Source organism: Drosophila kikkawai, chromosome X (genome assembly GCF_030179895.1).
Source record: "Drosophila kikkawai strain 14028-0561.14 chromosome X, DkikHiC1v2, whole genome shotgun sequence".
NCBI classification, from domain to species: domain Eukaryota; kingdom Metazoa; phylum Arthropoda; class Insecta; order Diptera; family Drosophilidae; genus Drosophila; species Drosophila kikkawai.
In genome coordinates this window covers 9448564-9460953 of record NC_091733.1, presented here as the reverse complement: position 1 = coordinate 9460953, position 12390 = coordinate 9448564, and the positions used below count along the sequence as shown (strand labels likewise).

The 12390-nt window shown below is 38.6% G+C and overlaps 2 protein-coding genes across 4 annotated transcripts in view; one reads left to right on the top strand and one right to left on the bottom strand.

Annotated features, from left to right (window-relative positions):
• The window catches only part of hwt (heavyweight), a 53039-nt gene that overhangs the window by 3996 nt on the left and 36653 nt on the right, over positions 1–12390 (top strand). The window lies entirely within an intron of this gene.
• Cpr11B (Cuticular protein 11B) lies at positions 7942–8594 on the bottom strand. 2 transcript variants are annotated; one of them, XM_017179324.1, is made up of 2 exons: positions 8125–8594; positions 7942–8050 (listed from the first exon to the last, which is right to left on the bottom strand). In XM_017179324.1, exons 1-2 carry the CDS (start codon positions 8592–8594, stop codon positions 7942–7944), a joined length of 579 nt encoding a protein of 192 aa, XP_017034813.1. The 2 variants fall into 2 exon arrangements, with proteins under 2 accessions (XP_017034813.1, XP_017034814.1); XM_017179325.1 differs by having other exon boundaries at positions 7942–8044.

Genomic DNA, 12390 nt, shown 5'->3' with positions numbered 1-12390 from the left:
CAAAGAAAGTTTCTATTCTCCTTTGGCCTGAAGGGGCAGGCTGCGGGGGAATCTAATTAATGGCGCGCAACAAATTGAATTTTAATTGGGCGTCGAATTTGATTTGGCAGCCGAAAACGTCGAGTCCTGGGCCACCCTTGGGGCGACGCAGCGCCTCCTCGATAACAAAGTTAAATTGAAATTGAACCTGGCGGCAAACGGAGGATGCAGCCAGCAAGTGGCCAGGCAGGCGCCTTCGGGCCAAGCTTAATTAATATTTAAACGCAATTAAAGACAGGGCCTAATAAGGCTACCCGAAAAAATAAAAATTAGATGTCAGGTGGACACTAAATTAGGGAAATAACTTTAACCAAAAATTGATTATCTAAGGGTTGCAGGTTGCTCTTTATTTGTATATAGTTTTTATTGTAGATTTTTAAGGAATTTATTTTGCAGTTTTAAGCATAGAAATATCCTTTAAAAGTATTTGCTTAGATTTTGTTAAGTATGATAAAATGTATACCCTTAAAACTTAAGGATTTCAGCCCCAACTCCCACCTCAACCTCGGGCGGCGTCGCTGCTAATGCAACTTCTCGTTTGGGGTAAACTCTAGCTACAAGTTTTATTTTATTTTATTTATTTTATTTTTATAGCACGCCTTGGGGCGACTTCAAAAAAAGAAGGGGTTTTCCTGGGAATGAATGGATGTGCGGTGGGCTTAGTACTCCAGGAGGGAATGAGGGTTCCAAGTGACAGGCGGCCATTTATCAGCCGGCAAAATGCTGTCTAAGTACGTTGCGGTTGTTGCGGCGAAGAGCACTTCAAATCGCGCACTGTCTCGCCGCCTCATCATCATCGTCGTCGTCGTCCAACCATATCTATATATCCTATACATCCTAGAAGCTCCTCGCCCTGGCCAACTGTCAGCTGTCCGAACCGATAAGCTGCGTGGACAGTGAGACATTGAGAGAGGAGAGCCCTCAGGCGAAACCGAAATCCCAGCCCACCTGCCGCAGTTCTCTCGATAAATAAATAAGCACCAGAAGAAGTAAAGCCTCTGCTGATTTTCCCCCTTTCCATTTCCCGATTCCCCAAACCAATCTGGCGGATTCTTACGGATTTTGATGGATCTATCAGGTGTATGTGTGTGGCACAGCGGCACTCTCACTAATCAGGTGGAGGAGTTGCAGTCCCTCGACCCAACCACTTGTGGATGTCTTTGTCAATTTGATTTTCCGCAAAAAAAATAATGCAAAAAAAAAAAGAAAGAAAATAACGGGCATTCCCCCCCTCGGAAAAGTGTAGCCCGAAACAAATGACATTGGAAAATTTTCTTGGCAGCTTAAGTAGTTCAGCCCCGCCTTTCGGCTAAATAAAAACTTTGAAATTGTTTCCATAATCGGGGCACACACCTTATCCAGGAAGAAGGCCGAGGCAAGATTGGGGAATTAAATTCGACTTTGATTGAACTTTATTCAAATTAGATTGACTGTAAAATCAGTTTACATCAAATTTAAGTGGTCGGTCAATGGAGTTTGGCCCATTTGAAAGCTAATAACGGGGGAGGGAAATCCCTCAAATCTTAAATTGGGGAAAAATATATTGGGTTGAAAGGTTCTCAGAAAATCTCTGAGGTTTATGTAAGTTGAAATATTAGGTAATGGAAATAAAGTAAAAATACTGGTGAATTTCATACTTAAAATGAATTTATTGATTATTTTTTATGTCTATAATCCTCAAGTGGTACGTGCATAGGTTTTTTTTTATTAGGTCAACCATTTCTGCCTCATTTCAGGTTAAGGTTACCTATTCAATAATTTCTCTTTAATTCTCCTTCCTAATTTCTTTAAAATGTATTATACAAATTAGTCTATTATTGTTAAGCTCTTGAAATATCATCTTTGTGCACTTTAGAACCATTTGTTTTGCTTATAATTCCCAACCGGTCCGTGCGTCAGTTCAATTTCTGCCTCATTTGAGAAACCTTCATTTGTCAGTGTTCACCTTTTGGCCTCCCCAAGTACTCTCTCTCTCACCCATCTCCAGTTTCTTGATGGGCAGAGAAGAGCTAGAACCACATACAATGGGCCCGTCGACAGGCTGCCATTGTCCCAAATAATTTCCATCATCTAATGCCTTATCTCTGGGGCCAGCAAGGATCTGAATGTTTTGGAAAGAGAAATTACCCGCCTACGCATTATTTTTGATGGCACAATTTTGAGCATTACCGTGCTCAGTGATCTGTGTGTGTGTGCGCGAGCTGGCAATCATTAGCCCCAATGTCCTCGGTCCTTGGGTTCTTCATCGCTTTATTCATGCAACAATTGTTGACTGCCAGGGCATCTTTTGGGGGGTGGAATGCCAGCCTCCTCCTTCTCTTACTTCTTCTTCTTCTCCTTCGTGGCCCCAACCCCCATTTGTTGCGTGTGAATTATTGTTGGCAATAACGTGGAATTGCCTTGTCAGTCAGCAATCTGCAGAAAAGTGAAGGCTCACTTGCTCACTGACTGGCGAGAGAGAGAGAGAGAGACCCTAAGTGGTAACTCAGATCCCTTCCCACAGAAAAAGGTTATAGTTGGCACGAAGAGGTTTTAGTCGCTCAATAAAACGACTTAATTTCCGATGCCTACTTAAAAACTAACTCCTGCTGCTCCTTCTGCTCTTGTACTCATATTTTTTCGCGAGAATACCATGCTACAAAATTTAATCAAAAACACATGGGAGGGAATGGGAAGTGGTAACTGGTTGCACCCTCAACCCAGTTGGGGCTCTAAATAATTCATGTCGCCAGCATTTCAGCTGCAAAACTTTTCCAACTTGTTGTAATACATTCAAATGAGACTGAGAATGAGACTGCGACTGAGAGACTGAGAAGGTGGGCGGGAAAAAAACGAAGGATGTTGGGAGGATGGAAGGATGTTGGGAGGTTAGAAAGTTGGCCAGAAGAAGGACAAGAAGGCAAAATATGTGACACAGACACACACACACGTGAGAGAAGGACATAAACTACACAAAAAAAATTACAAAACAAAAAAAGAGACAGGAAAAAAAGGATACTATAAAAGGATATGTATGGAGGGATTTACAACTTCTTATGGAAAACAAGCTTTTAAAAAGTCGAAAAAATTTGAATTTATCTTATAAGATTCCTACGTTTTTTTTCCTAAAAAATAGGTTAAATATTGGAAAAAATCAATTAAAGATTTGTTAAAATTATTCCAATGCAGTTTCTCCTTGAGGTTCCCTTACCTTTAGTTATATCATTAATCCTAAGAAAAATCCGCGGTCTCATGGGCCATTCTATACTACACATTTTAGCTCCAGCTCCAACTCTATCTCGAGCTTCAGCTCCAGCCCCTCCCTCCATCGCCTTATCCACTCCGCCCGCCGCATTATTTGGCGCACTAAATTTATGTGCGCAATTGTGCTGAGTTGTGTGGCAGGAACGCCCCAAAAACACCAGCAGGATGTTCTCCCCCCACTCACATATAGCCACCTCCCACCATCCTTTTCTACGTTGCAGCTTTTGGAATGTATTACATGGCACTGCCTTTGTGCTGTGGCACTGAGAAAAAATACCTGGTAACACTGTTGAAAAGAAGAAAACTCTGGAGTTTCGAAAAGATTTCTTACATTTATAGGTTTTACAGTGCTCAACAAAATTTAAGGTATTTTTTTTTAAAGTTAAAAGAATAAATTTTCCCTTATGAATTACTAGTTGGAAATTATAATTCATTAAACTTGTTTGTTTTGCTTATAATTCTCAACCGATTTAAGCGAAAAACAAATACTGTTTTTTTTAGAAGCCTTTTTTTATTTTACTACAAATATAATAAATTTTAATCAATCGATTTTATGTATTACAAATATAATCAAGGGAGATTTTTAAATATTTATGATTTTTGGAAAATGGAATTAAAATACTTGAACCAATTATATATTTATTAATTTCATATATTCCAAAAGCAGACATTTTATAGGAAGAAAATGATTAATTTATATTTTTTTACCATTACATTCTTTGTTAAAACTGATTTCTTTCAGTGCCTAGTACTGTTCACTTTTTTTTATTTCTTTACTGCTTCTGGGGGAATTCTCCATTTGTCGCCAGTCTACAGTTACATGTGGATCCCGTGGATACTGGGGATACTGACGCCGGGCACCGGCACCTTCTTTATCCTCGGGTCGAAAGGGTCCTTTGTGTGTTATTATTCAAAATCCAGTCAATAATGCGAAACGCGATGCTAATTTATTATACCAAATACGCAACAAGATGCTTTTGCGAAAAGCAAAAGCGCAAATGCGATGTGGTGTTAGAGTTACAATTACGCCGAGTTGAGGGTTAGGGAATACCAACGTTAACACGTCCCCTCAGTGGCCAATACGCGCACATATATACATACATACACATATGCAAATGATATATACTGCTACTAGGGTATATAGGGATATGCGAAGGATATACGTGGCATATATGTACATATATATGCTCGGAATTGCGTGCGCGGTGGCTGCTTTTCAATTTTATCCCTTTTATTGGCTTGGCATTAGTTCCAGCTGCTTAAAATTCATACGCAAATACTTTCGTAAAGTTCGAGGGGAGCTTGGTAGAGGAGCTCCTTTTTGGTCCTTTGGTCCATAAGGTCTCGCACGTCAACTGTCTGCCAAAAGTTTCCTCTGCGCTTTTGTGTAAATTAGTTTATTGGAATTTCTTGTTTTTCATTTCGCTTCGATTTATTTCATTTCGAAACGAATTGGAAAAGGGGGAGTGGAGAGAGATAACAAGGACGAGATTTATAGTTTCCTTATCGCAAACTAAACTAATTGAATTTCCTCAATTTTTGTTTATCTGGTTATTGAGTTTTACAAATCGACAACAAGGATTCTTTCAAGTTATTTTAATTAGTTTTTACAAGTAAATTGAAGAATTATAATTTTAATATATATATAAATTCTTAAAATTTCAAGAGTTTATCTTTTATTTATTTAATAATCCCTTAGATTTTCACACATTTCCCAGCTGTTTCCGTTCTTGTTGAAAGCTGAGGCACTCTAGCTTAAACCATAACTTCTTAAATTTATAATATTACGTGCCACTTGGTCCTGTCACACTCACACGCACACACATAGGACTATTAAAATTTTAATGAAAATGATGTCCGCTGGGGCGACGGGGCAACAGCGTTCTCGCATTGCCAATGAAGATGACTCACCCAAGGACTTGTGGAAAAGTCCTGGCTAAGGCTAAATAATGTAACTGTAACTGTTTTGTGTGTGTGTGTGTATGTGTGTGGGGTGGGGGTTAACTCCTGAGAGTTGTGCGTGCAACTGCCATATCAATATTCGCACACACACACGGTGGCAGCACAGGTGGATTAACATTGAAATTGACTGACACAAACGCTTTTCGCAGTTTCGCTTTTTTATACCCTTGCAGGGTATTATAATTTCAGTCAGAAGTTTGCAACGCAGTGAAGGAGTCAAAGCTTTCATAAAATTGTATAAATTAATTATTTAAGGTTTTTAATTTAGATTTGAGTCAATTTTTTCTGTAGAATTTATTTACAGTTTACAGCCAGGAAATTACAGCAAAGAACACCAAATTACAAGTTAATTGTCCTAATTTGTCCCATTTTCTAATATCCGATTTATTTGCTTTTTTAATTGTGGCTGAGTTCCTATTTGAATTGGGGGGAATCGGTTATTTGTAATCCAATTGCAAAAATGCAAGGGTATACAAACTTCGGCGTGCGGAAGTTAGTTTCCTTTCTTGTTTTTATTTTCCTTTTTCTTCATTATTTCTCTCTTTGCAAAATCGCACGCAATTCCATGAATTTATTTATAGTTTCAGCCACTAGCAGCTTTAATTTAAAGCTTAAAAATAAAGTGTACCAGCATTCCTGATATTTAATGTATACTAATACCTTACTTTAAAGTTTAACTCAAAACTAAATAATTTAAAATAACAAAATAATTTGAAGAGTGAATGAATATTAGATTAAAGTTAAAATTAGATTAATTTAAAGACCATTAAAAAAAAAGCCAAAAGCTTAGTTTGCAAAACACATTTCCTATTTCTAGGCGCTTCCTTTTTGTGGTAATTAAATCTAATCTGGAATATACATTTTAAAGAGTAGAATTCAATTTAGAATATTTATAAATTTTGTAAACCAACAAAGATACTGGTTGCCATTACATTTTTTGTAGTAACACCTTTTTGCACCTGTAGACGAAAGGACACCCGCTCTTTGTGCGATTTTAGCATATTCTTTAGCATTTAAAACACGGTTCGAAAGCGTGTCAGTACCCCTTGGAAGGTGTCAGTACCCCGCACATCATCCATCCCCCAAGCCCCATCTCTCCCTACCTCCCACATAAAACACCCTGCACCTTGAGAACTAAGGGTTGCTGCTCTGAAGTTGCTTCATGCTTCGCTTTTAGCTTGCTTTTTTTTTAACTTGCTCGCGGCGCAATGCCAAATCCGTTTAAATTTATGGCGTGTCATTGTTTTGGCATAAAATTAAGTGAGTTCATTGGTGGGTGTGGGTGCAGGAGGAAGAGAGAAGACTGGCAGGAGGATGGACCTGTAGTTAAACATGCACAGACATGCATGCAAATGATTGCACATGTTAATGAAATTCAATAAGCGCTGCCTACTTTCAGGCGCTGCCAACACGGCGATGTCTGCTCATAATGGCCGTGCTTTTGCACTGAAAAAATATATATATATGGAAAGTGTTTTTATTTAAATAATAGGTCTCTTTGGCTTAATTTCTGCTTTAGAAATGCTTAAAAAATGAACTAAAATTAAAAGAATAATTATTTATAAATGTTTTCTAAAGACGTTTTTTTGGTTCAGTGCTTCACCCCTTTTTCCTTTGCTGCGCCCCTGTTGTGTGCATCCTAAAAAGGATGCTCCGCCACAGCAATTGTTCATCTTGCCAACATGGAAAATAATTTATAAAATTCATAAGCGCCTTTAATTTACGAGAACATCCTCCGACAGAACCAGCCCGCCCACCCGCCTGCGCATCCTGGGAATCCCCCGAAAACGCCCCAAGCGATTCTGTGTAATTTTAATTAATGCTAAAGCGGAATGCGAATGCTAAGCGACTGGGGAGAAATCAACGAAAACAAAACCCAAAAATAGGGGGAAAAAAAAAAGAAAGAAAAGAAAGTGATAAAAAGAAGAGAAAAGTTCAGAGACAAGGCGAGAAGAAGGGAGGAAAATGTGGAAAAGTTTTAGGTAAATGCGGTGGCATATACAATTGAAAAGGCTTGAGCACTTGATAATTTATTTTATGGTTTTTATTTATATTTTTGGTTAAAAATGATTTAAAAACAAATTTTTAAAAACATTATCAAGTAGAAAAAAAAAAATATATTTAAAAGGCATTATTCAGTTTTTTTTTCTCATCTTTTCTTTAATATTAAGCCTCGCAAACTCAGGGCCAAGTTAGCTGGCTGCTTTACTTATGATTAATGCCCGGCGACAATGGCCAAAAAGTTGTTACTTTTCTTGTTAAGAAAAGAAAGGAAGGAAAAAAGGATAAGTTGGCTTGTTTTGATTGCAGACTTTAACTGCTTAACTGCATATTAATTTTCCCCTTACCGTTGGCCGTCTGTATTTACATTGGTAACAACTTATTTCGGCTTTTGGCCAAAAGTCAAAGTCCACAAAAAAAAAAAAAAAGGCTAACAGCAAAGAGGCGTGGCCAAGTGTTCTTGTTGCCAAACCCAGAAGTTGTTCACTTAAATTAGCTACCAAGGCGGTTGAGGTTTTCGGTTTCAAGATTTTCCATATATAAAGTAAGATATAAATAGCTAGAATTTCATTAAATTTATTAATTCAAAGGCAACGAATTGTGTGTTTTATTTACTTTATTTGAAGTTAAAACCCTTGCTATAGATTTGTTTTATTGAGATTTGTTTTACATAACAATTGAAGAGGGTTTTGTCCTTCAGTAGTGCCTGCGCTGGCGATATCCTGGCGGCAGATATCGGCTGTTGGGAGCAGCAGCAGGGACATGCGATGAGGCCGATCCCCTATAGCCGCCATACGAGCTGCGACTGATGGGGATAAAGTGATATATAAATATAAATATAAATATTTATGTAGTATTTATGGCATATAAGAATCCTACCCAGCTGGAGCTGCGGCCGGCACCGATGGCGATGTGGGTAGGTGGGCTCCCTCGGCATGGAATCCGTTCTTGTCCGCCTTGTAGTTCACCGTGTACTGTTGGCCATCGTCACCGGTATAGGAATAGGAGCCGCGGACACCCAGGGAGCCATGGGGCCAGCCGCCACGGAATTCGCCAGTCTCATCCCGGTGGATGCCATTCCCGGTATCGAAGCCAAAGTTATAGTTGCCATTGGCATCACTCTGATAGTCGCTCCTCACAATCGGTATCTGCGGCTGCTGCTGACGCTGATATCCTGCTGCCGATCCCAAGCCCAGACCAGGACGAGCATGTCCCTGGCCACTCACGCCGTGATAGTGCAACTGGCTAGCCTGCGGAGCGGGCAAGTAACGTTGGCTCAGACGTCCGGCCAGGATGTCCGTGGTGAGGCCCAGTAGCAGGACCACAGCGCTTAGCAATACACGTGACATTGTTTCACAGAACTTTACACTTGAAGCACTTGAAAAAAAAATATATGTAGATCTTGGCGATTCTTTTGATTCTCTGGGGAACGTTCGAACGGCAACTGCTGGCAAATCCGCTAGAGCGTTTCGGTTTTATAGAGACCCCCGACCCATCGGACGCTTGGCTTTAATTGTTTTCTGTTCAACTTCTTTTTCATTTTTTTTTTTTTTGCTTCGCTTAGTTTCAGTTTGTTGCGTTTTTTTGTAGTTTGATTTGTCTTTTTTTTTGTTGTGGTTTTTTCTTTGTTGTTGTTTTTTTTATGTTTGTTATGTTCGCCTGTTTAATTAGCCAAAAGCAGAGGCGACCAGCAAACATTTTTTTTGTTGGAATAGTTTATCAGGCAAAAGAAGAGGGCCCAGCCTCTTTTGTGGGTGTGGAAGAGGTTTTGGCTGAGGGAAAGGTTGAGGTTTTAGAGGTTTAGAGGGTTTTTTTTTTTATGGAGGTTTCAGTGGAGCTTCGGACTAGTGCATATGGGCAGTACATGCCACTTGGCACTTGGTCAAAATGTTGCGGCTAAACTAATTATAGCAAAACTGGACAGGGGCGCAAAAGATGAGGGGTTCAGACTATGTGATTTATTTTTTATTTTCATTGGTTCGCAATATACCTACAAAGTTGTAATTATTATATATATTTATAGGTTGGAACCCAGAAAGTTATCACGTTTTTTAATAATTTATTTAAGAAGATATTAATGTAAGTTAATTGGGTATTTAAGCCTAATATATATATTCGTTTATTCCTCATTTATTTCTCATAAATTTCTTATTTATTCCTTAAATATTTCTCATTTATTTCTCATAAATTCCTTTATTCATCATATATTCCCCACTTACTCCCCAGAATTAATTTTGCTAATTCCAAGTGTCTAAAATTAGACGCTATTTTATGTTACTTAAACCCTATTTATGGATCTGTGTAATCTCAGATCTACGCGCCTGTCTTTCCATTAAAAAGATTTTAGATTTGAAGAATGCTAAGAGAAGAACGTTTTTGGCGGAGTTCCGGTTCGTAGATCGCATTTTGCGATTCTTGAGTGTTTGTTTGTGTTGCCCACACTCGAGGGCCATTACAACAAAAGGCGAAGAAGCCGCCGCCACTCGCTAAAAAACATAAAAAAAAAAAACAAACTTGAGGGAATCAAGCTGCTGACAGAAGATAATGATGATGCTGATTGGGATCAGTGGATGTTGATGAGCAGATGATAATGTTGTTTGGCCCGAAAACGGTAGCAAACTTTGGCAAAATTCCTCACCGGGTGAATCTAATGAGTATAAATGGGTGTTAAAAACACCCAAAGGCGCTGAGCCAAAGTATAAGGTTCAAAGCAGAGGGTTCAGGGTTAATGAAACAACTTTGAATAGTAAATGAAAAGTGAAAAAATTAAAACCAGGCAGCACGCTTACAAATAAAAGAAAAAATTACTAGCTAAAGTATCCAATAATAATAATAAATTAGTGCATAAATTGAGTCTGTCTGAAAGGGGATTAAAGTTTAAAAATACTTTTGCCGCATCATCGCCAGCTTTTGGGATGGCTGCAGTTGAACCCGAAAAACCAAAATAGAAATACAAACTGGTTTTTGTGTTGAGCTCTTCTCTTATTATGTTATGTTTGTTAGGATTTCCCAAAGTGTGTAGAACATACCATATAATAAATTGTATACCATATCCGCAATTATGATGATAATCGCCTCGAATTTGTTATTGTTCGGGGCTGTTTAATAATGGTTAATAATAAAACAGCGTATGCCAAAGCCGCCATTAATTAATAATAATAAATGATGAACTAATCAAATAAAAGCGTGAAAAGTGAAGCTGCCGCCAAGATGCTAATGATGCTTGAGGCGCATTCATTATTATTATATTTTTTTTTTGTCTTTCGTCACTATTTAGTTTTGACCAATGTGACCGGACTGCATACAATGAAATTAAAGTACAGCCACACTGCTATTCTACGGTTGACTGGCGCCCAACAGTGCTTAAGTGTACAGTTAGCAAAGACGACACTCGCTAATGGCGCCTCATTATGTTTCATTAGCGAGGTGACTGTACCTTGGTCCGTTCTTTATCTGTCCTGCTTGCTCTACCTCAATGCCGATTTCTTCATCTCTTTCTAAACTCATAACTTATGCAGCTTTTGGAGCTAAGCGAGAGGGAGACAGAGAGCAGAAAAGGGTCTGGCTTAAGCGCTTAAGCGGATGTAGTGGCAAATGAACTTGTAATTTACAATGCATCTGACACTGACGGCTGACATCTGACAGCTAACGGTAGCCAGGTAGCCAGGTACTCAATGTACTAGATGTACTCTGCTTTGCAAGTCTTTGCCTTTGTACTTGGTTTGGATTTTTGTGAGATTCTTGGTTAATCTAAGAATGTGTTATTTTTGGTATGGGATTAGCCAACTGTAGTGCCATTCGACCAATAAAACTCCATCAAATACTTTAATTTTCCTTTAGTAAAAATCAATTTCACACTAATTTTAAAGCCTTAACAATAGGTTTGCATGGCATAGGAATTTCAGGACTTCCGTTTTCCCCATTAAAGTTCACCCATCTGTGGCTAATTGAATCATGAATGAAACTGAACTGCAATGTGTTCATTTTTTTTCCCCAATTTTCTATTCAAGACTGAATTTTTTTTTTTTTTTTTCCGGGAAATCCAAGTAATCGCCTTAAAGGAACGAGATGAAGAGAGATGATGATGACGATGATGATGATGGTTGGTTGGAGAAAAGCAAACATTTGCTTAGACCAGGAATTGCAGGACTCGACTCGATGCCAGGGCGGCGATAAGGACCCACACAGTGACGTCGAAAAGAGGGGGTTGGGGGTACAAGCAGAGCCTGTCATCGCTCTTATCGCGTTTGTGTTTCCCGTTTCTTCGTTGTCGTCATCGTCGTTCTCATCGACTTGTTATTTCCGTTTATGATTTTTCCCTTTGAACTTTCTTTCTCGACAAAAAATGTCAAATTCAGCTATTTGTTTAATTGAAAATAAAGAATAAAAGGCCTCAGGTTCGCCTGCCTCTCCTTCTCATACGGGATGGGGGCGTGTCCAATTGTTGTGTGTCATTAATTTAAATTACAGCCTTCGATGTGGGTTATATACGCCCTGAAATCGAGGCAGCGATTTGCTACTTCACTGGATTTTCGTTTCGAAATAGAAATATGGGGTTGGAGAGCTGCAGCTTGGGAGATTATGTGATCAGTGATAGATAAACGAACAAATGGTTGAGAGGTCCTTAAAAAAATCGATTAAATGTGAAGCCTGAGACTGGCCATATGCTTATTTTGAATATTAGTTAAAGATTAAGTGTAGGGAGAATTTTGCTAAACTAGAGTAAAATTTAATTTTTTATATCGAAAAATAACAGATGGCAAAACCGATAAAAATCGATTTAATATGGATTTCTAATTGATTTTTTAATTGTAACTACATTAAACACTTTTTCTTGCCTTCTATGTTGCACTAAACATTACTGGACCTTTAATTATAGCAATATTATTATTATTATCTTCCCATTTTATCCCTCTCTGATAATTTTGTATCTTCTTTCCGTCCCAAAAAGAAGTAAGCTTAACTTTTTGCTTATCGCCTTCAGCCTGGCAACAATAACAATTTGTTGCTAATGCACATTGCTTTTTGCTTAACCCACAAACACACACCCAAGCTCCCTTCCCGAAAAATGGCAAACCCCTTCCCTGAATGGCGGTGGGAACATGAGCTAAACTACTCATTAAGCCAACTTTAGCGTTTGCCCAT